This window comes from Ylistrum balloti, unplaced genomic scaffold, assembly GCF_031769215.1.
Source record: "Ylistrum balloti isolate Yb309-2 unplaced genomic scaffold, AGI_CSIRO_Ybal_v1 Utg370150, whole genome shotgun sequence".
Taxonomy (NCBI): domain Eukaryota; kingdom Metazoa; phylum Mollusca; class Bivalvia; order Pectinida; family Pectinidae; genus Ylistrum; species Ylistrum balloti.
The window spans coordinates 326,015-348,958 of NW_026782151.1; the positions used below are offsets into that span (position 1 = coordinate 326,015).

Below are 22,944 nucleotides of genomic sequence, written 5' to 3' on the forward strand. Positions count from 1 at the left end.
CATCATTACCCCACGTTAGTGTAAACATAGACAGAACACAATTAAAACTTTGTTACATGTATATTAACGTCACACATCAAAGAGTAGGAAAATCCTATTCTTACTCATTGTGTGAAATAAACCCTAATTTAGTGCTAAAAGGATGAATTTGGCCGATGTTTTCACCGAGTAATATAGTCATATTAATGAATTTCTTTACTGGCACACCAAATATACTACATGCATCAACGACCTAGTGGGGTGCATCTAGAGCAGAACGGTCAACTTGGTGTAAAAAAAAAACTGATGGAGATAAAAAAATTACTACCTAGCTCATGGATATGATTATGGTCTTGGATCTTTTTATAGTCCTCAATTGACCAGAAAAGTCAGCCACCTAAGGGAACAATGACCCCTGTCTCTGCATACAGTTTTCAGCCAATGAGGTTAATATCAACTACATGTTGGAATTTTTTTACAAGGAAGCGCCTGACAGCAGGAGTGTAAGAGGTGTTGTCAGATTATATGAGAATGTTGGAAGGATTATTGATTTATGGTATAAATAGTCATAGAGAGCAATATCTATCACATTACTACTGGATACTTGTACAGATATATCTCATTAATAACTGTTTGTCATGAGAGAATAATGACAATTATTTTCCCAAACGCAGGAGCTCAAACTCTAGGCAATGACTTCTAAGTTACATCTGTCCTTACTATCCTCAACTTTTACAAATATCAAGTGTGATTATTACCATTGAAGCCCCAATATACCAAACTTTTATCAAGTGATCAAAAAAGAAATTTTTTTTATCACTTAAAATTATGTCATTTCTTGAAAAAATGAAAACCACTATATTATGGTGTTATTAAAATGTCAGCATTAATTTGTCACTCAATTTCACCCTCTTCTTAACACATGCCCTCCTTTAAATGATGAAACCAAATTGACTTTTCAAATTCTCCATAAAAACATGAGACTTTCTTGTGAAAGATCAGAAAGCTTACAAAATAGCAATAAAAATAAACTGCTTGCTTGTTTTCTAGGGTATGTAGAAAAGTCATTTGATATTTACAGCAAATATTTGATAATTAAGATGTTAGGAAAACTGTTTATATTTTTGAAATTTTAACTTTAACACTTTCATATTAATTACATTCTTTTCCTGAGCTTGAAAGGTTAAGGGACACACAAACATCAACAACATACAAACAGTTTTATTTATCTGTACTGAATCAGTACCTTGACCAAAAGGGGATCATTGAGTTTGCATTGAATAGTAGTGTTAAGTCTTACCAAGAGACCTGTAACTATGATTTCATAGCTGTAGCCTGTGATGTAACCATGCATGACCCACAGGTGACCGGATCAGTGATACAATATTATATCATTATTAACAATGGTAACTTATAAATAATGCTACTTGACATTGAGGTGACCAGTTCATTATCAACCATATTGTACCATATATTAATCAGGATATAACTACAAGACCTTCCATAAGGAGAAATGGTATTAGCATGTACATGTACTAAGGTTGCGTTCACCTAAGGGGTTGAAAAAGCATGTACATGTACTAAGGTTGCGTTCACCTAAGGGGTTGAAAAAGCATGTACATGTACTAAGGTTGCTTTCACCTAAGTGGTTGAAAAGGTTGAATTGGTTGAATCTCAGCACCTGCAGACTGAGGTGTCCTGGTGTACCTGTCCAAATCTAATTCGCTGAATATCATTAGTTTTCAGAATTTCATAATTTCAGCATAAAGCTAGGTCGGTGAAAGCACATATTTCTGGAGGCATTATGCTAAAAGTATGTGTTAAATCTATGGCATCTTATATCAAGTTAATTGGTTTGTTTGACAAGAAATTTTGAGACTGTTCATTTTGAGCTTTACATACATTACTTCAAACATCCAGCACATGTGCATTCGTGTGTATCGTTGAATAATTCCAGACCACCTGAACTGTTTTAACCGGATTACATGAAAGCAGCCCAAGTCTTTGCGTATATAATATATTAACAGAAGATATTGACTGTTATTTAAAAAACCATCATTAGTAGATATCATAGACTGCTGACATTGTCAACCTCCGATAAATTTGAACTTGATTTTATTTAGAAGTTTATCAAGGACATGATTGCGATGACCAGATCTAGAGTGCAAAGGAGACGTTTGATTACAGGGTAGGATATTGTTAATTCTTACTGTATATATTTTGTGTAATCTTGTCACTATTTTGTCAAAATAGCTAAAGTGTACTATACTTCATGATTGTAAAATGAAAAAACTTTGATTCATATCGATCTTGTATGCTGTGTAGTAATCAACAAAGTGCAAATATGCTTCACACAGGTTATATCAACTCAGATGAAGATGACAGTGTGGTCATCTAAAAAGCACACATAAGTATCTTACTGGTTGTGATATACAGGTAAGCACATCTTTTCTATACATACATGTAATCATTTACTTCAGTATCAAAGGAAGATCCATAAGGGCCCACAATTTTTAGCCTCACACTTCTGGATTCAAATCTTTGTAAATCATTTACATTCAGTTGAAGTGTTTATGGTAAACACTGGCTTAGAATGAACAAAATCAGAGAAATATTGCTGAACCTTGAAATCATGCTTGTGAAAATAAATTTTTTAATTAAGTTTGAACTATCGACATTGCCTAAAATTACGACAAAGTGTTTATGAACATTCTAGTAAGGCAGGAAACTAAATGGGAAAGACAATAGACTGCTTGGAATAGATGGAAAAAATGTATCACTTATGATTATCTTTTGAAACACTTATGTGTTATCACAGGTTTCATTTTGATCTTCATCAAGTTGGATATTGCAAAAAAAAAAGAATGCTAGCAATGACATATCAACATTTGGAGAGTGGATCAAGACGTGCAGCTAGGGATCAATAATGTTATTGAAAAAAATCATATGTTCAAACTTCCTGTCTTTACAACTCGAGGCTTACAGCAGTAGCATGTTCTGATATATATTAACGAGTAACTTCTACAAGACATGTTTGCTGATGCAGAGGAAAGTGGAAAAATATCATTGGAAGTAATTATAAGTACCAGGTAGTACATGGAGGAGAGCATGGTATACACTGATGAATGTTTCTACCTTGCTACATCAGGGACGTATTCATAAATAAGATGGAGAGATTGGCTCAGGAGTCAGATGTAAGGAAAACATAGGATATATACCGTATTTATCCACAAATATGACCCCATCCACAAAATTTGCCTCCTTCATTTATTGCAATTTCATCGATTTTCATATAAGCTAAAAGTAGATCATGTGTAAGCTCTCCCCAAATTTTAATACTAAGCATCTACAATGACGGAGGGAGCTTATTTGAGGATAAATAAGGTAAGCCCCCGGGGGTGGCAAAGAGATTATTCTTACTTAAACTCATGGGGAGAACTTATTATAGAACAATGAAATAACATTATAGAGTTACTGAACAGTAATATAAATGGTGGGAATATTACCATGTTAATGGCTTCATTGCTGCACAGATTTAGAAACCACAGTGAGGAGATTTTGATAGAGACCATACAATATCTGATGTAGACAATTGTGGTATAATTGTGCTTAAGTTAGCTGACACTTGGAATAGCTTGATAATCTTCATGCTGAAGAGGTTGAAACATATAATGTCAAGTGCACTTTTATCTTACACACCTGGAGAGTATTGTAATGAATTTCCCTACAAGCTTAATATACAAAAACAATGTATATATATATACCGTAAATTGACAAACATAAGTTACACAGCATGAGAATGATTATTTTTGGCATTTATCTACAGCTTAAAGCATTCCAGCCTCATTACAACCATGTTAATTATACTCATAATCTGTTTCTAATTGTGTGAAGTCTATCAGAATTCCTGAACAAGAGATGTACAGACTCCATTCTCTCTTCCTTTGAGTTTCAATTAGAGTTCTCACAAAACAATACATTTACATGTGACAGGCTGATCATCTATATGTCCTCTTTGTCTCAAAATACATTGACCTTCACATTGACTTTAGAATGTCTTAGTCATCAAACTGTTGGACTTAGTTGCTAATGATAATTAGAGTTATCAAGGAATTCAAAACTGGCTTCATCCAAACCTTCCTATTAAATCTTAATTTAGGTAACTTACAGTGAACCAATTAAATGAACCCATCAACTTACCTATCTTCCAGCTTCTTTGCGAAACCAAAATCTGTGATTTTTAAATGTCCATCCTTATCAAGAAGTAAATTTTCTGGTTTCAAGTCTCTATATACAATTAATTTGGAGTGTAAGTAGTCTAATGCTGACACAATTTCACATGTATAGAAATTGGACTTGTCATTGTTGAAGCGGCCATGATTGCGAAGATATGAGAAGAGTTCACCTCCTGGAACGTACTCCAACAACATATAAAGGAATCGGTCATCATGATAGGCCCATGTCCTGTAAATCAGAAAAATCAGGTTTTATCATGTGTTAAGCACCTGTCAAGGTTGTTAAAACTTTCTCCTACTTAATGTACCAATGAAGATGTGATCAATTTTATGCATTTTTTGCAGTATTGTTTCCATTTCATCGAAATTTTTATAAACATGTTATTTTTATTTGGCAATAAGCCAACGCCTGGTAATAAGCTAGTGCCATGTAATAAGTGTAGGACAACACCTGTATTAGTAGTTTGTAAGGGTGGAGCATTTTAGCTGTAACAAAGGCGATGAAGCAGTAAATCCACCAAGGATTAGGTGGGTGTGGATGAACATGATAGTTTAGGTCATATGGACAAGTCATTGTAGAGATATTTTTAGCCAAAACCACACGCTTACTCATAATTATTATCTAGGAATTATCAGTAGAGTTTTGTGTGTTAATACATTAAGACTCAGCAGCCCTGCCAAATTAATTCACCATGTTGTATCCCTGTACTATCCTTCAGCAACAGATTAGCCCAGCAACTAATAATCTCTATGTTTGAATATTGTGGTAGCCTCTATAGGGTTCATTAACCACATGAGGTTTTTTATATTCACTTCAAATATATGCTGTTTGAATGGAAAAGGCATAAAAGACAAGGGTGGTCGGGTGGCGCAGTGGTAATTTTGCACTCGCCTTTCACCTAGGTATGTGGGATTTGCTGGCTGAAATAGACGTGAAAACATAACTGGTCACCAGCCAAACTAGGAAATTTACCGAGGAGTTTTGTTTCCTCCTATAGCGTAATTCTTCATGTGTTGACCATCCAGAGTCAACAAGAATGTTTAATATATTGAAATAACCTGTTTCACAATTGTTGTAAAATAAATAAAGTTTTATAAAGGAGAAGAAAGCTTTTTGATATGAATTAGTCTTTGATACAGTGTCTATGTTAAACAATAACACAACAATGCAACCTACAGTCATTACACTAGGACTCCTTATTGAACGACACTTCGATACTCCAGTGGTTACAATCACTTTCGCTCTTTGCACCCCTAGAACATGTCATAGCAAAACCAGGTGGACAAGACATAAAGACTAGTTTGATCCTTTGATGTACATCAACTGAATCTCGACTTCACTAAAAAGTTTACTGTAATGACTATGAAGTTGGTCTTACTACCTTTATAATCTTCAAAAGGAGTGTATCAGCCTGTGATTGGTCAGGTTTTTTCTCCTGGAACCTATCAAATCATTCGCTTGTGCCTTCAATTTTGCCATGATATGTTCCTGGGGTGCAAAGAGATCATAACCCCTGGTGTATCGAGGATGATTGAAAGACAGCTAAGTACAAAGAGTGAAGAATTCTAGAAGAGAGTTTGGGACATCAAAACACACCTACACTAATGTGAAATGGTAGAAAGTGAGATTCTCTGCCTTCAATTCAATCACTTTGGTAAATTTGAGATATCCTATCATTTCAATAAAGATTCAACTAATCACTTGTATTCTTTAATCGATGGTTTAACTATTTATGAAAAACTCAAAAACTATAATTTTTTACAAAACTTAATACCTTGAAGTTTATCCACATTCTACATTTCATTCAATTACTTTTATTAGTATAATACGCCAGCAAATAGATAACATGTGATGGTGTTTCGTACTTAACACGTTTTCTATCAGAAGGTTTGCTCATTCATACTTACATGTTTACGATAAATGGATGTGAGACACTGGCTAGAATTTCTTTTTCATTTTTCACGTGTTCTATTTGTTTGAGTCGTATAACCTCCGTGATCTTCATTACTTTGAGTGCATAATACTCCTTATTTTCTTTGTGTCTGCATAATACCACTCGTCCAAATGTTCCGGTCCCTGAAATATAGAAATGTTTTGATTATTGATTTTACAAATCAATGCTTCCTTGAAAATGACATTGATGTTTTAAATCATACAGCATTCCAGTAGTCACCAGTATGAGGGGGTTCATTTTTCAAATAGAAACAGTTTTACACTAAAACTGAAAAGTTGGAGAAGATTATCATCTGCAATGAAGATCGTATATTTTGTCTATCTTCAATTGAGGTGATGCACATCATCTCACAAAGAAAATGGTAAGTGACAAGGTTGTGAACTATTCTGTAAAACCATTAAATTTACGGGAGGGTTATTTTTGTTGATTATGTGAGTAAAATTTTAAAAAATCCGGTAAAATTAGAAAACATACATTTTTTATGCTATAACCATCCACAAAGTTAAGTATATATGAGAAATCGACATTTTGCAAAAACCACGAAAATATATTGTTTCAATGCAAAGGCATTTTACATATACAATGAACTTTGTCATTGTCTGATAATAGAAGCAAGAAAAATATTTTAAATAATATGTGATATAATTCTCTTTTAAGTAAAAACAATGTAACTATGACAAAAAAACAACAAAGGGCAATAAATCCTTATAATGAAAACAATGTAAAGTTCTGTGACAGGAATCAACAAAGGGCTATAACTCTAAATAAAGTAAAAACAATATAAAATTCTTTAACAAAAATCCGCAAAGGGCTATAACTCTATACAAAGTAGGCATATGACCTTATTTCAGTACACAACATATTAGACCACCCCAAAACAGGTTCAGTCACAGTCAGAGAACAAAGAAGGACCTGAAACCTGATCTTACATGACGTGCATTACTTCACATCCCAGTGGTATGATGTAGTTTTTGGCAATTGGAAGAAAAACTTAGTTGAGATAATGCATTTGTCCTAGATGGGGTACATGGTGAGCAAAGGCCCGTAACTCTGAAGACAATGACCTACAGCTTGATACATTGCCATACATTATAATGGCTCTTGGCAACTGCAGGTTAAGAATATATCATTATATGCCACTAGTGAGAGGACATAAGTGCAGGTAAAAGAATATACATCATATAGGCCAGGCTGATGGGCATGCATAAAGAAACATACAAATCACCAAAGCTACAATCCTGTCCAGTATCTGCATGGAAAGTGGATGGAACTGTTTCTCAACATGACAGAATGGGTATAAACACTAAGTTGATTATAAAGCTAAGGGCTATAGACAATCTATGGTGAAGCAGCCAGGGAGTAACCTTTTACTTGACTGTAAGAGAGCTGATAACATTGGTGTCTGACCTTCAAATGTGTAATCATGGGATACCAAACAAATTATCAGACATTATCTCCATTGACTGGGGGGATCTGTTAATTAAATCCACTACAATGGGGCCTGTTATATCAAGGAAGTGCAATAACAAAAATGACTCAAAAGACATTAAGTACAGTTTTACGCTGAAGGAATCATTATCAAACTCCTTTTTTTACATTTCCTTGCCATAATCTTATCAACACAAGTAAATTCAAACAAGACAAAAACATAGACATGAACGGCAATTTAGTTTATCTAACCTGACAAATCTTAATAATCATATCTTATTACTGATTTCAGTAAAGATTTCAGTAAGTTACAAAATAAATACAACTGCATCAAAAATCTACTAATTGCTAATTTTTACCAATAATAGTTTAAGAACGTATAAAATAACATTAAACACCTTTGTCAAAATGTCCATCTGATCTCTTTTACAATCATTGATAAATTTCATAATGAAAAAAAAACACATTTTGAATGACTTGAATGTATTATTCATGTATTCAAAGTTAAAGGGGAGAGAATTCCAGAAATTAATCAAGGCTAATATCAAACTCTAAATGGAATGGTCTGTTTACTAATTCAGCTACCTAGTCATCATTATGGTTGCCAAGATTTATCACTGCACAGTGATAATGGTCGAGGATCTCTCCCCTCCTAGTATCCCTACACTTCAATAAATCAACACGTAGAGATATCCCCTGCCAGGTATACACCTGGAACAAATAGAATTTGTAATAAGCACCATTGTAGTGGAAGAATATGCAACAATCAACAGGATCAGGTTTTGGAAGCAAGGACTTCTGAAATCTAACCAGATTCCCTAATGCACAAGAATTGATTCCTCGAAAAATGTCCTATATCCATGTTATTGTCTATAAATCTGACATTCAAAACAAAAAAAAAAAGATGATTATAAGTAGAAAAATGTTAAAACTGTCCTTTTTGTACTTATGTCTTAACTTATGTACAATATGCATGTCGAATATTCACACCTACTTAACGATATTACAGGTGAGTAATCAGATTGAGATTTAGAAGACAAAAAGAAAAAGACCTGAATGCCAGTTACTGGTGGGAGGTTCAAGGGTGATTATAAACCCTAGGGGTGAAACATAAGAAGAAATAATAGTTTCTATAAATATCCTTTACTCATAAACCTTAAATAACAAAGCTGCTAATTAGTCGTCAAAATGACAGAATTTTCTGATCTGGAATCAACAATATCTGTTAGCATCAAGTGCTGCCACAGTAAATCAGTTTGTTGAGTGTTTTAAACCCTTTATCTCTCCAATAAAATGAAGAAAAGTTCTTCATCAGCTTCAAAGATAGAATTAATGTCTCATTCATAAAAAGAACAAACTTTATGTGAGAAAATATCAACATGCTGCATATTTGTTCTGTTAGCTCGGAACCTTGTTAAGGGTCAAGTTCTTGCTGGCTATGGCACTATTAGATACACCTAATTAGCCACTGTAATACAAACTCCTGGGGGTTGTATAGAGGTATGTAATGTGATACTGGACATTGTCAAGCTGGGGACAGTCTAATGAAATACACTGACATAAATACATCTACCTTATATAGATACAGAATTGTAAAGAATTTTAAATCTAGCACACATAGTAGTTAGAATTATAATGCCTAACGAACATAAAGATTAGGCTGAGAGCTTCTAAAGAGATTTTTTTTAGGCACATTTTCAGGTGCGTTCTATACATATACATATGAAATTATATTTGTATTATAATAAGATATTTCATGAATCAGAGAGAAGACCAGTTTGGGGATCCAATGATTTACCATTGTCTCACAGCTCTACAAGGCTTTGTCAGCTTGTGTTCTCCTTTTAGTACTGCCTCACCATTACAGAATGGTAATTAAGAGATCTCTCTGGTGGCGCTCTGACAAACAACAAGATTTTGACACACACATGATGCCAAGAACTATGACAGTGCTCTTTGTGGTAGTGTTGGCTCCTTTGATCTATTTATATTGTCAGAACCGTCCCAGAATAAACATGGTGTGAAGGCATCAGTCCTAAATGTGTAGAATTATTTATGTAAACATCAACATTGTGATTCATCGCCTTCCCATTGTCCAAATATAACCCTGTCCTTCACTATTACCTCCTTCTTTCCGTATGGTAAGACAAGCTTTCTTTTTTTTCTGTGTTTCCCAAATAACCTGACCATCCCTTTCTTACTACTATAGTATCTTCTCCCAATTGATTAGGGTGCCAAGATCACTAGTTGAGGGGTGGACAAGATTTATGTTCCACAGCAAACATGGAACACATGTTCACCACATTGAGTACCAGATTAATAAGATGGAACAGAAATACACCAGTCCCCAGCTGTTGAAAGTATGATTAGCTTAAAAATCCAAAAAGTCATATTTTCAAAAACCAATTTTTTTTTACAAAATATGAAAATTTATCAGTAATCACTATTCCATATCTTTTTAAGACATTTTTCAATCCTTATGTAATATTTTCAAATTTGAATTTCAGTATCTATTGAAAATATATCCAATGAAAAATGTGTTTTAATTTGAAGTAATGCTACACTATACACTGAACAACTGAAACAAGCTATTGTTTTTAGATACCGCACACTATCTAATAAAATCAGCTCAGAAGTACCTGCATCAGATCATAGAGCCATTGTTTAAGACAGACTACAACCAGTTAAAATACTTCTATACCGGTTCTAGAAAATAAATAACGATGGTTGCAGACAATAAGAAATCAGGAGCTAACTGCTGGATCAATGACTTAAGGAACTCCACAAGATGTAATACAAAGTTGAATGATTAAAGGGAAATCCTGAATTTCTGAAAGCTTTTCTCTGATTCAAACAGAAGCAATCTTGTTTTGTGGGTTTTATAGATACTCTGGTAAGTAGATACATAATGAAATCAGGAAGAGTTTATCACAAAATTGTGCTACCAATATATAAAACCTCTGGACAATATCTATGTGATCACTACAACATCAGAATTTTTATTACAAGTTATAACAAATATTAAAAAAAAAAAGACAAAATAAAGACTGAAACATTAAAAACATACAAAAAGCATAAATATCTTTTAAAAAATCACCAAAAACTAATTGTATATGTCAGAATTCCTGCTTTAATGACATCCCAAATACTAAAAGAATCTGTGATATTGATCTATTCATTTAACTAGCAATAAAACACCTGATGAATTTTCATGACTCCGAAGAATCATAACTGGCTTCCTTGACTGGAAATATAGGTTTCCTAATACTAGGCCTGACTGTAAAAACTTATTACTGTTGATATACACTGTACATCAAATTACTATTAAAATTTACACCAATTTTATTTTAAAATAAACACCACAATCAAAAGTACATCCTGTTTCTCATAAAACAGTTCCTTAGCTTAAATGCATGGAATGTATGTATTTACAGAAGCTTAAGGCCATCCACAATTGACTTTTAAAGTGTCATCATGCTGAAATACATGCAGTCAGAACTTTGACACAGTATAAGACGTTTCAACCTACTGCATATCAATACTTTGACAGAACTTGACATTTAAACAACCACCTTGTCACATGACCTTGTCATCAGTATCCATATTGGTTTTGTTTAAAATCTCATGTCAACAGCATAAAGAATCTTGATCGGTCTCAGTTTGGGGACAGTTATATACAGTAACATCAGACATTACTGATATGACAATCAAGTCAAATCTGGGGTGATGAAATTCTTAGTAAGAAACAAAAGGAAGATTTAAGGAAAAAATGCGAGAAAAATATGAAAAAATGGTCACAATAGGTATCGTAAACTTAAATGTTCCCAAAAGAAGGCACATTTAAAAGAAATCATGTTATTTACTTCAAACTTTAACAGTTTTCCTTGTGTTAATACATTGAGCAAGTTTACAACACATAACAATCTGACACATGTTTTAAAAACAATTATTTCCTTCACTTTACAAAGACAAAATTTCAGACCTACTGTCTCAAAATACACCATCAGGATTCCTCTTTCTGAATAAATGTGATGATCAAGTATACTATAGACAATGTCTTTGTAAGCTCATGTTTTTCAAGAATAATAATTTTCAAGGAACATGATATCTTCAGAAACATTTGACTTTACTTTTCAAATATATTAATGTATTGAAACAACAGGATTACATCTACCTGTTTTTTAAACTTGCAAATATAGTATTTTATTGTAATAAATACGGTACACAGATGTTAGTAGTGGTTAAACTGAGATGACTGAGTATTGATATTCTGTTGGCAAAAGTTTCAAACAGGTGTGCTACATTTAGACATAAGTAATTAAAGACAAAGCAAAATAAATTTGAAAATAAAATTCCAGCAATTATTATTGACATCCTGTTCCAATCTCCTGTCAGAATCAGGAAACACCTTGAAATTTTAATGGTGTGTTTCACATGTGATGTTCAGAAATCATTTGGAATTGTTATGTGCAGGTTTTTGTTAATTATAGTTATATGGATCCAATTATGGGGTTTTAAAATCTTAAAATATAAACAGAATTTAATCAAAGTGAGTTTTAAAATTGTATTCTAAAATGCCATACAAAACCAGTTAGTGCAATTAAAATTTTCTAAGTTCAATGCTACACTGTTACTATCTTACATGATTACAGATATAATGCAGTTAATATCTAAATGAAATACCTGTGGATTTAAGTTACAAAAGTCCCAAAAGTTTGTAATTAATACAGAAGTGTAAGAACTTGTTTCCAACAACTGCTTTCAAGTGCTGTTACAAACCATCATCAAACTGCACAACAGTTGATGGGATTCTCCCCAGAACTGATAGAACATTTTGAATTGTGTTGCTGATCAGATCAGCCTGATTATATGAACCCACAACCTGACATTTAGACATCAAGGTAACATCCATGGTCATATCATAGTGAGCAACGGTATTGAGAGTTTTGAGAATTATTATAGTTTGAGGAAAAAATCGAACAATGTCACCTGCAACCATCACTTGGCTAACATTGGATACAAACAAATGTTGTTGAGCATTCACATTCAGTGATCAATCTAAGAGCCCCAAGCCAATAAAATTTCTGGAAATACTTAAATCTTATATTGCTGGACCTATTCATTTTAGCAATAAAGTTGAAAAGCACTCAAGAAAATAAATTGTACATTAAACACTGTCATTAAGAATCATGCTTATAACATGGTGATTTGGCATTACCTTGGAAGTAATATACCAGCCAACTTTTATTAAAATCTTATTTGAAAAGCAAACTGTGTGTTAACCAATGACGTAATATGACAAATCCTAAAATTAGTTGCCCTCCACGTTGTTGTCTGTTCAGTTGTACTGGTACACAACAATAATGTTTTATGACGATTAACATACACTGACAGAAGTACAAACAAGTGACGGACTTCTGAACCACGAATAACATCGGTTCGTATTTTAAGTGGGACCCACTTTGATTACTTTTTATTTGTTTTGATATTCCAACAAAGTGTTTCTTAATATATACTTCTTAGCTTAAGTGTGTTTTAATCTTTTCTTTGCACAACTGTCAACTGGAAATTTTCTCAGAAATTTTCTGCATCTCGTAAATTTGCCAAATGATGAGTATATTGGGGCTTTATCCTGCTATGTCTAGATAAGACTGGGAAACATATGGGTAAAAGAACACTGGGTCTTTATAAACAAGATGCTACTTATGTGAAGCTTATACTAGATAGATAGCTGAGGACAATATTTGGACAAAATCTCAAATAATGCTGTGTAATAAGTAAATGCTGAACCAAATAATGCTGTGTAACACTTTTGTGTCAGAAGGAATTTATCTAGGCTGTTTCTCTTCATTTTCTGCCTAAATGATTATAAATCAACATTCCTTACTGCATTAGAGATCCCCGTAACAATGCTTACAGTACCCAGCCACTTCAGTTAGTCGGGTATTACTCCAGGTTATTTAGCCTCTGAAAACATTCTTATACTACCATTCTGAACAAAGACCCTGGCATCAACCCAACAACTTCAGGGTACAGGACAATTTGGCGACACTGCAGGCATGAAGTCTTATAATTGTATATCTAGGCAAGACATATTAGCTGTTATAAAGCTGATCTTAGTGTTGTATTGATAAGCCCATAATACTGTACCTCCTTATTTATAATGATACAAATCAACATACTCTTCTGGAAAAGAAAAATTTTGCAGTAAGTTACTGGTGTATTTAAAGGTTCCAAATTACTAATTTCTTCATGATGAATTTCATAGATTATGCAATATCTACATCTATTTTCCAAATAGCTGTTCAGGTATTACATAAGTTAAATATTCCTGGCAGGAAGTCCCTATGATTTTTTCCCCCAGAAAAAAAAGATTTCAAATACATATTTATAGTACTTATTCTAATATGTAACAGTCAGAATAGACATATCAGGCAGATTAAGTATCAGTCTAAATATTACTTAATCATTATGTTCTTTTTATTTTGACAATAAATGAATAGCTTAAATTTCTTTTTATGTTTCAAAATTATTACATTGAAATATAAAGATAATTTATGATATAAAAGAATCTACTTGAATCATTGAGTTTGGAATCACTAAAGATAGAGCTGTTTATCATTTTCTTTTCTACTGCAATATGTACCATATTTCCCAGGCTTTAAATTGCACCTGAGTATAAGCCTAAGGGCTGGTTTTTAGCAATTTTTTTTTCAATTTGATCCACATGTAAGACACACCGGGATATAAGCCTCACCCTTTCTTATGATATGGTAACCATTATGTTGACCAAAGTTCATTGATATAAGAGACAATGGAAGGCAATTTATCAAGATTGTCAGTGAAACATTTAAGATGAGTTTGGAGATGAATGATACACTGATAATCCTTTATTTTATTGATGTGTTTCAAAAATATAAAAAAGCAATTACCACACTCATATGGCTTGGGAGCCTTTAAAGATTGTCTATGCACAGATATATGGCCTGATACTACATATACAGTATACTTAACAATATCTCTATCAAAATTCTTATAGTGCTATATTATTTCCTGTACATTACACAAAGCCATTTTTATCATAAACAAGCATTGACAGGATAACATATCCGTCCCAGGATGCAACAGGCTATTGTAAACTTCCACTATAGCTTCTGAAGCAAACACAAAAGTTAAGCAGATATCGTTGTGATTCATATTAAAATGTATGATTAATTAAATCCAGGAGCATGCTATTTTCATTTCAGTCTTAAAATCATCCTGTATAAGATTGAAAATGGTGGTTACAGACGATCTGTTTGAGTCAAAGACATATGATGTACAGGTACTTGTAAAAGACTTGGTACCAACATCTCGTATTGGTGTACTGGTAAATCACTATTTCTCATTCTTTGCGCATGTATGACATATTACAGCAACCAAAATTATCAGGGTGCAAGGTCACGCAGGTCAATAGTGCATGTAAATGGCAATTACAAAATACATAAGAGTTAGGAACCGATGTCCAGATGATACATTTTTTTTTTCATTCTGCCGATTTTTTTTTGTCCACACATAAGCTTAATGGTATATAAGCCAGTCGCCCAACCATCGAGGTAAAAAGCCACGGCTCATAACCCTGAAAATATTCTATTGAGTTCAACAATTTTATATTACAAATTTTTACTAATGAGAAAATAAGCCAAGTTCATTACACTATCAACAAAAATGGCATTGCAACAATGTTTTACAGTAGCTCAGAATGTCATGTAGATGAAATATTCAGAGATCTATATAGCTAGTTCAAGTCTCAGAGTGAGACAGCTTTATTGGCCTTTCCTATTACAACTAAGTACATATATATGATTGTTAATCTATTCTGGTGTTAATAAACTTAATAACTTAGAATGATGAATATAAAATAATGTTTTTCAGCATGAATCAATATATGCCATATTATATTCTATAGTACCGAAGAGTTAAGGACAAATATATGATCATGCACACTTATTTACTTATTTAATTGCTAAAAATAAATAACTGTATGTAGATATTTGTAAACATAGAGTACAGATCCAATACTCTGGCATTATAAATCATAAAACAATGCATTCACTCAAGTACAAATGATTCTATTGTTATACACTAAAGACCTAGTGGTGATCAGTATTATACAATATACTAAACATTTAATCGCCAGGTCGACATACCCCACTGGTTTACTTTACAAGTTTTATTGAGGTTCATGTGTACCAGAATTTATGCTATTGTGGGCGTATTTTTATCAAAACAGTATATTTTACCCAGTGCCGAACTTTAAACAGACAACTATCAGAAACCCTTATTTACAACTGACAAAACAGCTGGTATAGAATAAATAGCAAAGGGCAACAACACTAGAATTTTTTTAATTACCAAACAATACATCCTAATGATCTCCTCTGTCAAGCAGAGGTATCCTTCATTAAATTACCTGTACAGTTGAACATCAGTACTTATTGTATACATAGTATAGTGTAAAATTACCTGTACAGTTGAACATCAGTACTTATTGTATACATAGTATAGTGTAAAATTACCTGTACAGTTGAACATCAGTACTTATTGTATACATAGTATAGTGTAAAATTACCTGTACAGTTGAACATCAGTACTTATTGTATACATAGTATAGTGTAAAATTACCTGTACAGTTGAACATCAGTACTTATTGTATACATAGTATAGTGTAAAATTACCTGTACAGTTGAACATCAGTACTTATTGTATACATAGTATAGTGTAAAATTACCTGTACAATTGAACATCAGTACTTATTGTATACATAGTATAGTGTAAAATTACCTGTACAGTTGAACATCAGTACTTATTGTATACATAGTATAGTGTAAAATTACCTGTACAGTTGAACATCAGTACTTATTGTATACATAGTATAGTGTAAAATTACCTGTACAATTGAACATCAGTACTTATTGTATACATAGTATAGTGTAAAATTACCTGTACAGTTGAACATCAGTACTTATTGTATACATAGTATAGTGTAAAATTACCTGTACAATTGAACATCAGTACTTATTGTATACATAGTATAGTGTAAAATTACCTGTACAGTTGAACATCAGTACTTATTGTATACATAGTATAGTGTAAAATTACCTGTACAATTGAACATCAGTACTTATTGTATACATAGTATAGTGTAAAATTACCTGTACAGTTGAACATCAGTACTTATTGTATACATAGTATAGTGTAAAATTACCTGTACAATTGAACATCAGTACTTATTGTATACATAGTATAGTGTAAAATTACCTGTACAGTTGAACATCAGTACTTATTGTATACATAGTATAGTGTAAAATTACCTGTACAGTTGAACATCAGTACTTATTGTATACATAGTATAGTGTAAAATTACCTGTACAATTGAACATCAGTACTTATTGTATACATAGTATAGTGTAAAATTACCTGTACAGTTGAACATCAGTACTTATTGTATACATAGTATAGTGTAAAATTACCTGTACAATTGAACATCAGTACTTATTGTATACATAGTATAGTGTAAAATTACCTGTACAATTGAACATCAGTACTTATTGTATACATAGTATAGTGTAAAATTACCTGTACAATTGAACATCAGTACTTATTGTATACATAGTATAGTGTAAAATTACCTGTACAGTTGAACATCAGTACTTATTGTATACATAGTATAGTGTAAAATTACCTGTACAATTGAACATCAGTACTTATTGTATACATAGTATAGTGTAAAATTACCTGTACAGTTGAACATCAGTACTTATTGTATACATAGTATAGTGTAAAATTACCTGTACAATTGAACATCAGTACTTATTGTATACATAGTATAGTGTAAAATTACCTGTACAATTGAACATCAGTACTTATTGTATACATAGTATAGTGTAAAATTACCTGTACAATTGAACATCAGTACTTATTGTATACATAGTATAGTGTAAAATTACCTGTACAGTTGAACATCAGTACTTATTGTATACATAGTATAGTGTAATCTTGTTCTAGTGCTTTTCAACCTTAAGATATTGCACTAAATTTATAGCAATCATAGGGGATGAGTTAATTCGCTGTAGTGCTAATTTGCCAAACATTAACACACTAAAATTTGCACCACATTTAGTATAGTTTGAAACATATTTTATTGAAATGAAGGGATAGGCACAACTTATATTTATAAAGCCCTCTCCCATGAAATTTAGTATGTTTACTGTATACAATCAACAGCAACAGCGGGACCTTTTTCCATTCGTTTTTGAAAGGACAACTTTTTAATTCATTTTGGGAAGAAAACTTATCAGTCCAAAAGGAAACTGATTTATGAAATAAACTATAAATTTTAAGGAATTTGGCAACATTATGAAATAAATCCAATTGGGAATAGGGTATATGTACGGCATAGGCAGCGATAAGTTGATAGGGATAGTGGATGATTAATATTTTACACATGATCTATGACCAAAGGTTAAGGTGGGTGCTTAATATTACAGATAAAAAAATAAGCAAGGTTCAATAGGCCAACGAATAATCTCTAACTTAGAGTAGATAGGGATTATATTGTGGACAGATGTGTAGTATTATACATATATATCCGGCTTATACAACTGGATTAACATTAAGGTTTGATCTTAATGCTACCAAACTTGTCTAAAGTGTTGTGAAATATCAGAGACATGTTATATACGTCTCTGGAAATATCAAGGAAATGATACTCCTATAGACAACTCTGACAGGAATCAATCCTGGTCTGTGGCATGATAATTCACAGCTCACAAGCATGCTCCATCAGCTGTCAGTGACATTTCATATCAACACTTGAATATAATATACAGCCACAATACTGACCTGTTCCTTAAAATAACTTAATTTCCTAGACTTACACCACAGCCCATGGGATCAGTTTATGAAAGTGAACACAGTCGCAACAGGTATCAATCCTGTGTCTCCAGTAAAACCACAGCTTGACCATATTAACTGAGCCAAAGAAGCACGCTCTGTTAACTGAGTGACAGACAAGTGAATATTTACACTTCAGCCTAATGTTCCTGTTATGTACAATGTTTTCATATTATATATTAAGAGCTATTTCAGTTGAAACGCTGGTCCACAATAACATGCATGTACAAATATAAACCTGAAAGGAAAAATCTGTTTTATTAGCTGTCAGATCAAAGCACAACCGTATCACTGAAAAGAAGTGGAAAAGCTATGTGATAAAAGTGATAAAACAATACACAAAAATTTCCTCCTCCAACCCCCTCCCGACCCCCCAACCCAACCCCCCCAACCCCCTTCCCAGACACACCAACTCTTTTTATTGAAGCAGGTGAAATATTTTTTCTACATGACACCAAGCCTTACCCAAGGTGAACCCATACCCATACATCACACCGAGCCTCACCCAAGGTGAATCCATACCCCATTTTTAAAAAATGCTCCAGTGACAAGTAGTGACAAGTTTTTTCTCTGAAATAGGTCAAAGATAAAAAATAAGGTAAGAGTGACCTACTTTTCATACCTTACATGACACACTGCCTCACCAAGGTGAACCAATACCCAAGACAAGAATTTCCGGGGACAAGTTAAGTAGGAGATGGAGTCCTGATAAACTTTCCTGTTTGGCTTTGATGTATGTCAACGTCATTGGTCAAAACGTATGTCAGGGTGACGTACCTTAGATACATCATATATCGCCTCACAAAGATGACCCATACCCAAAGTATAAAATTTCCCACATGTGACTAATAAGCATGCAATACAAAGTTAAATATTCAAGAAGAACTGTTTCACAAGCACATCCTGTGTAAAGAAGTCTATCGATTTCTGCCAGTTTCGCAAAAACTGAGTATCAAAAGTTCTTTAAAGAAGACTGATAGATTCTACTATCTACGTGGAGGTGAGATTCTAAAGGGAAAGATCAATTGACTATTCAATCTTGATCTCCTTATTTTCTTACACCATTGTATTTGATTTGTATTCAATCAATATAGATATAGAACCCCTGCATCATAACAGGAACCTTTTTAGAGTTCACTAGAGGCCCCAATTCAGTATATTGAGTTTCTCTTACTATTATCATACCCTAACAGTGAATTTAAGATATGCATATCTATAATGTCTTCACAGAGTTATCTATCTTGAATTAACTATTTACATGTACAACATCACAATTTCACTATGAAAAACAATGAACATTACATAGTATTTTAGTACTTTAGGTGAAAATTTTGTTAAGCTTGGCCTGATGAAGCCCACTGTTCAGACAACACCAGAAGACCCCATCAATAAACACAAGAAAAACCAGTCCCTAGTTTGTTGTGGTTGATGCACCCCCTATTTAATTTTCCTTCTCCAATGTCAACTTTAAGTACTGGTGAACTTTATAAGTCTTATCTTGTATATATAAATAAAATGACCTATTATCTGTTTACCCAAAACATGTTTTGAAGAACGCTCTTTCATCTTATCAAGAATCCTAAACATCAATGCTAATAGATCCCTTACAATTTTGTATTGAATTCCTGACCTTGTCATACCAATGCACATACTGCATATGTATTCAAAACAAAACCAAAAAAAGACATAAAGAATTGAGAAAAATCACCTTTAACTATAGAACCAAAAACGGAATGATCTGCCGCCAAAGGATTCAAGTAAATACTAGTACATTTACATGTCAAAGCACAGAAGTAATTTGTTACCAAAAAAAAATATGTTTGTCCTTGAAGATTTTCTGTGATTAATTTGAATGGAGACTGCTCAGTACAACATTAAATTGTTAATCAATAAATCTAATCACCTATCAGAATACATGAGATATTCATGTGAACCTTGTATCCATGATTTCTACCTGTTGATGTGACATGACTCCGAACTGTTGATCAACACATATCACATCAGTGTTTATTACCAAAACATTAAAGTTATTACAGATGACAAATCAATATACAAGAATGCCTCCAAAATGATTTTGGGTGTAAAATGACTTCTGTTAAAACATACCTTTCACACTATATTTTTACATTTGGTGAAAATCTCACTGATTTTTGAGAGATGTATCATATATATCACGGATAAAAACATTACAAGCTCTGTACCTTGGTCCCTTATTTCCTTACAGCACCTGATTACTGGATTTCTTTGAAAGTGTGTGTCACAAAAAGGCAACTATAAATTTGGCACTGGGTGCTGCAACTTTAGACTACCTATATTGCAGCTATGTCAGAGATTGACAATTTGAACAACACAAATCGACGTTCCGAAATACAAGTTAATATCCATATAACATAATACAGGAAATTACACAGTATGGGTCAGTACCACTTAGCCTGACATTGAACTTTAACCAGAAACCAGGAATTTTCTCATCTGTTAACAGAAATATATAAATAGTAACATTGGTAACACACTCCTTTCAACAAAATTAAAAATTACTGACAGACATCTTCTTAAAACTAAATTATCGCAGCACATTGAATTGAGCAATCCTATTACTGCCCCTTAACCTTAAACAATTTGAGTGATCGAAGCCACTCTGACTGGAACTACTGCTGAACATTATATAAGTCTAACGAGTTTGATATCAAAGTGAAATGATGACTTAGTTCTGAACAACAAAACTAAAAACTGCACCAATTCAAAATATGTATCATTTTGAACGTGACAGTTAGGAGTGTGACAAATACAAATCATTGTTATTGTATTTTAGAACCACAACTAATATTAGTCTACCAAAGAAAATTCCAATGTCTGTTTATTTTTGTATTTATGAGATGGCACATATGATATACCTGCTTGGCAACTATACACAAGGGTAGAAATTAGCTGTAAATAGCAGACTGAGTTGAGCAAATCTGATGGTGAATGGTCTAGAGAAACATGTAGACTGTCCTACCCTACTTCATCCTCTTTTGAGTGTTGTTCTCTTGATAATTTCAACTGGATGTAAGAAAGGTTTCTCAGAATGGTACATTACAATAGGAAATCATGAAAACTGATAAAAAACTAAAATTAAACAAAATCATTTGATCTGACCATGTCACTCGTCTGTCATATACACCTATGAGTGGGTTAAGCATGTTAGAAAATATCCAAACAGAACACTCCAACCAGAAGTGGTCTTATTACACTGCATTGCCACATTGTATGTGTTATACATATCAACCAAACATGACTCAGTATCTTACAGTTCTTAAGAGGAAGTTATTTGAAAAATAATACTGTGTGAGTTTTCATTTTCCCTTTAATTTTCAATCCATGATATTAACCAACGATTTTTACCAAACTGCATAAAAAACGCAATCCTATCGCACAGTTGTGGGCTAGATATTGTATCATTTATGTGTAAAGGGACTGTGTGGACAATGTATACAAGAAGATTCTGGTGCATGAAAAAACACTACGCCAACTGATGAACCTCACACCAGATCCTGTGCAGGAAAGCACTTTCTGCCATCAGTAAAATTACCAGACCAATGACTGCGAACAGCACACTTATATAAACTTTATTGAAATCTGTATAGGATATGTCCACAAAAAGTAGTATACAGAACCAAGACATTTATAACAAATATGACTTCAACCTTCACAATCTAATTTCATTGAATTTTCTATGTTAAGTTTTCTCCAGTTCTAATGAAGTTTAAATGTTTTCAATGTTGAACAAAAAAGCAGATCAATGGAAAATACTATGGTCTGTTTTTAATGTGAAATAGATATGTCCCAAAGATACAAAAGAATAAATTTCCATACATGTAGTGCTTAATACGTCAGTACAGTAAGGCAAGTACAAGAATTCAGAACAATAGCCTCTCATTAAAGTATACACAGCCCAAATCCTTTAAACAAATCAAGAAATGCAATCTTTGTATAAATATAGCTTCAGATCTAGACAGCTTTACAATCTGTGCAATTGGTTCTGCACAATTATGATTAATCATTACTTTCTGTGGTTTAAGGAGCCTGATGTAATAAAACATGCACATTCTCATGTATTTTTCTTTTATTCATGAGGTTATTTTGAAACAGTTGCAAAACAAGCTTGTTAAAAGAACCTGTATTTAGGTCTAAAACCCTTATTCTCCATATCTTTGTGTGCAAAAACCTGATCAAAAACAATATTGATACATATGACATCACAATGATTCTCTATCCTTATTAATTATTATAACAATCTATTTGAATGCTGGAATTAACATAACCCACTCCCCTATCTCTTCCTTGTCAAGCCACTCATCCCACTCCCCTATCTCTTCCCTGTCAGGCCCCTCATCCCAATCCCCTATCTCCTCCTTGTCAGGCCCCTCATC

The 22,944-nt window shown here is 33.0% G+C and overlaps 1 protein-coding gene across 1 annotated transcript in view; it reads right to left on the minus strand.

The window, feature by feature from the left end:
- The window catches only part of LOC132550788 (cAMP-dependent protein kinase catalytic subunit 3-like), a 48,039-nt gene that overhangs the window by 18,520 nt on the left and 6,575 nt on the right, over nucleotides 1-22,944 (minus strand). Inside the window, exons 2-3 of the mRNA XM_060214877.1 lie at nucleotides 6,123-6,291; nucleotides 4,180-4,443 (exon numbers count right to left, since the gene is read on the minus strand). Of these exons, the coding sequence (XP_060070860.1) occupies nucleotides 4,180-4,443; nucleotides 6,123-6,291 (433 nt within the window). The remainder of the gene's footprint in view (nucleotides 1-4,179; nucleotides 4,444-6,122; nucleotides 6,292-22,944) is intronic.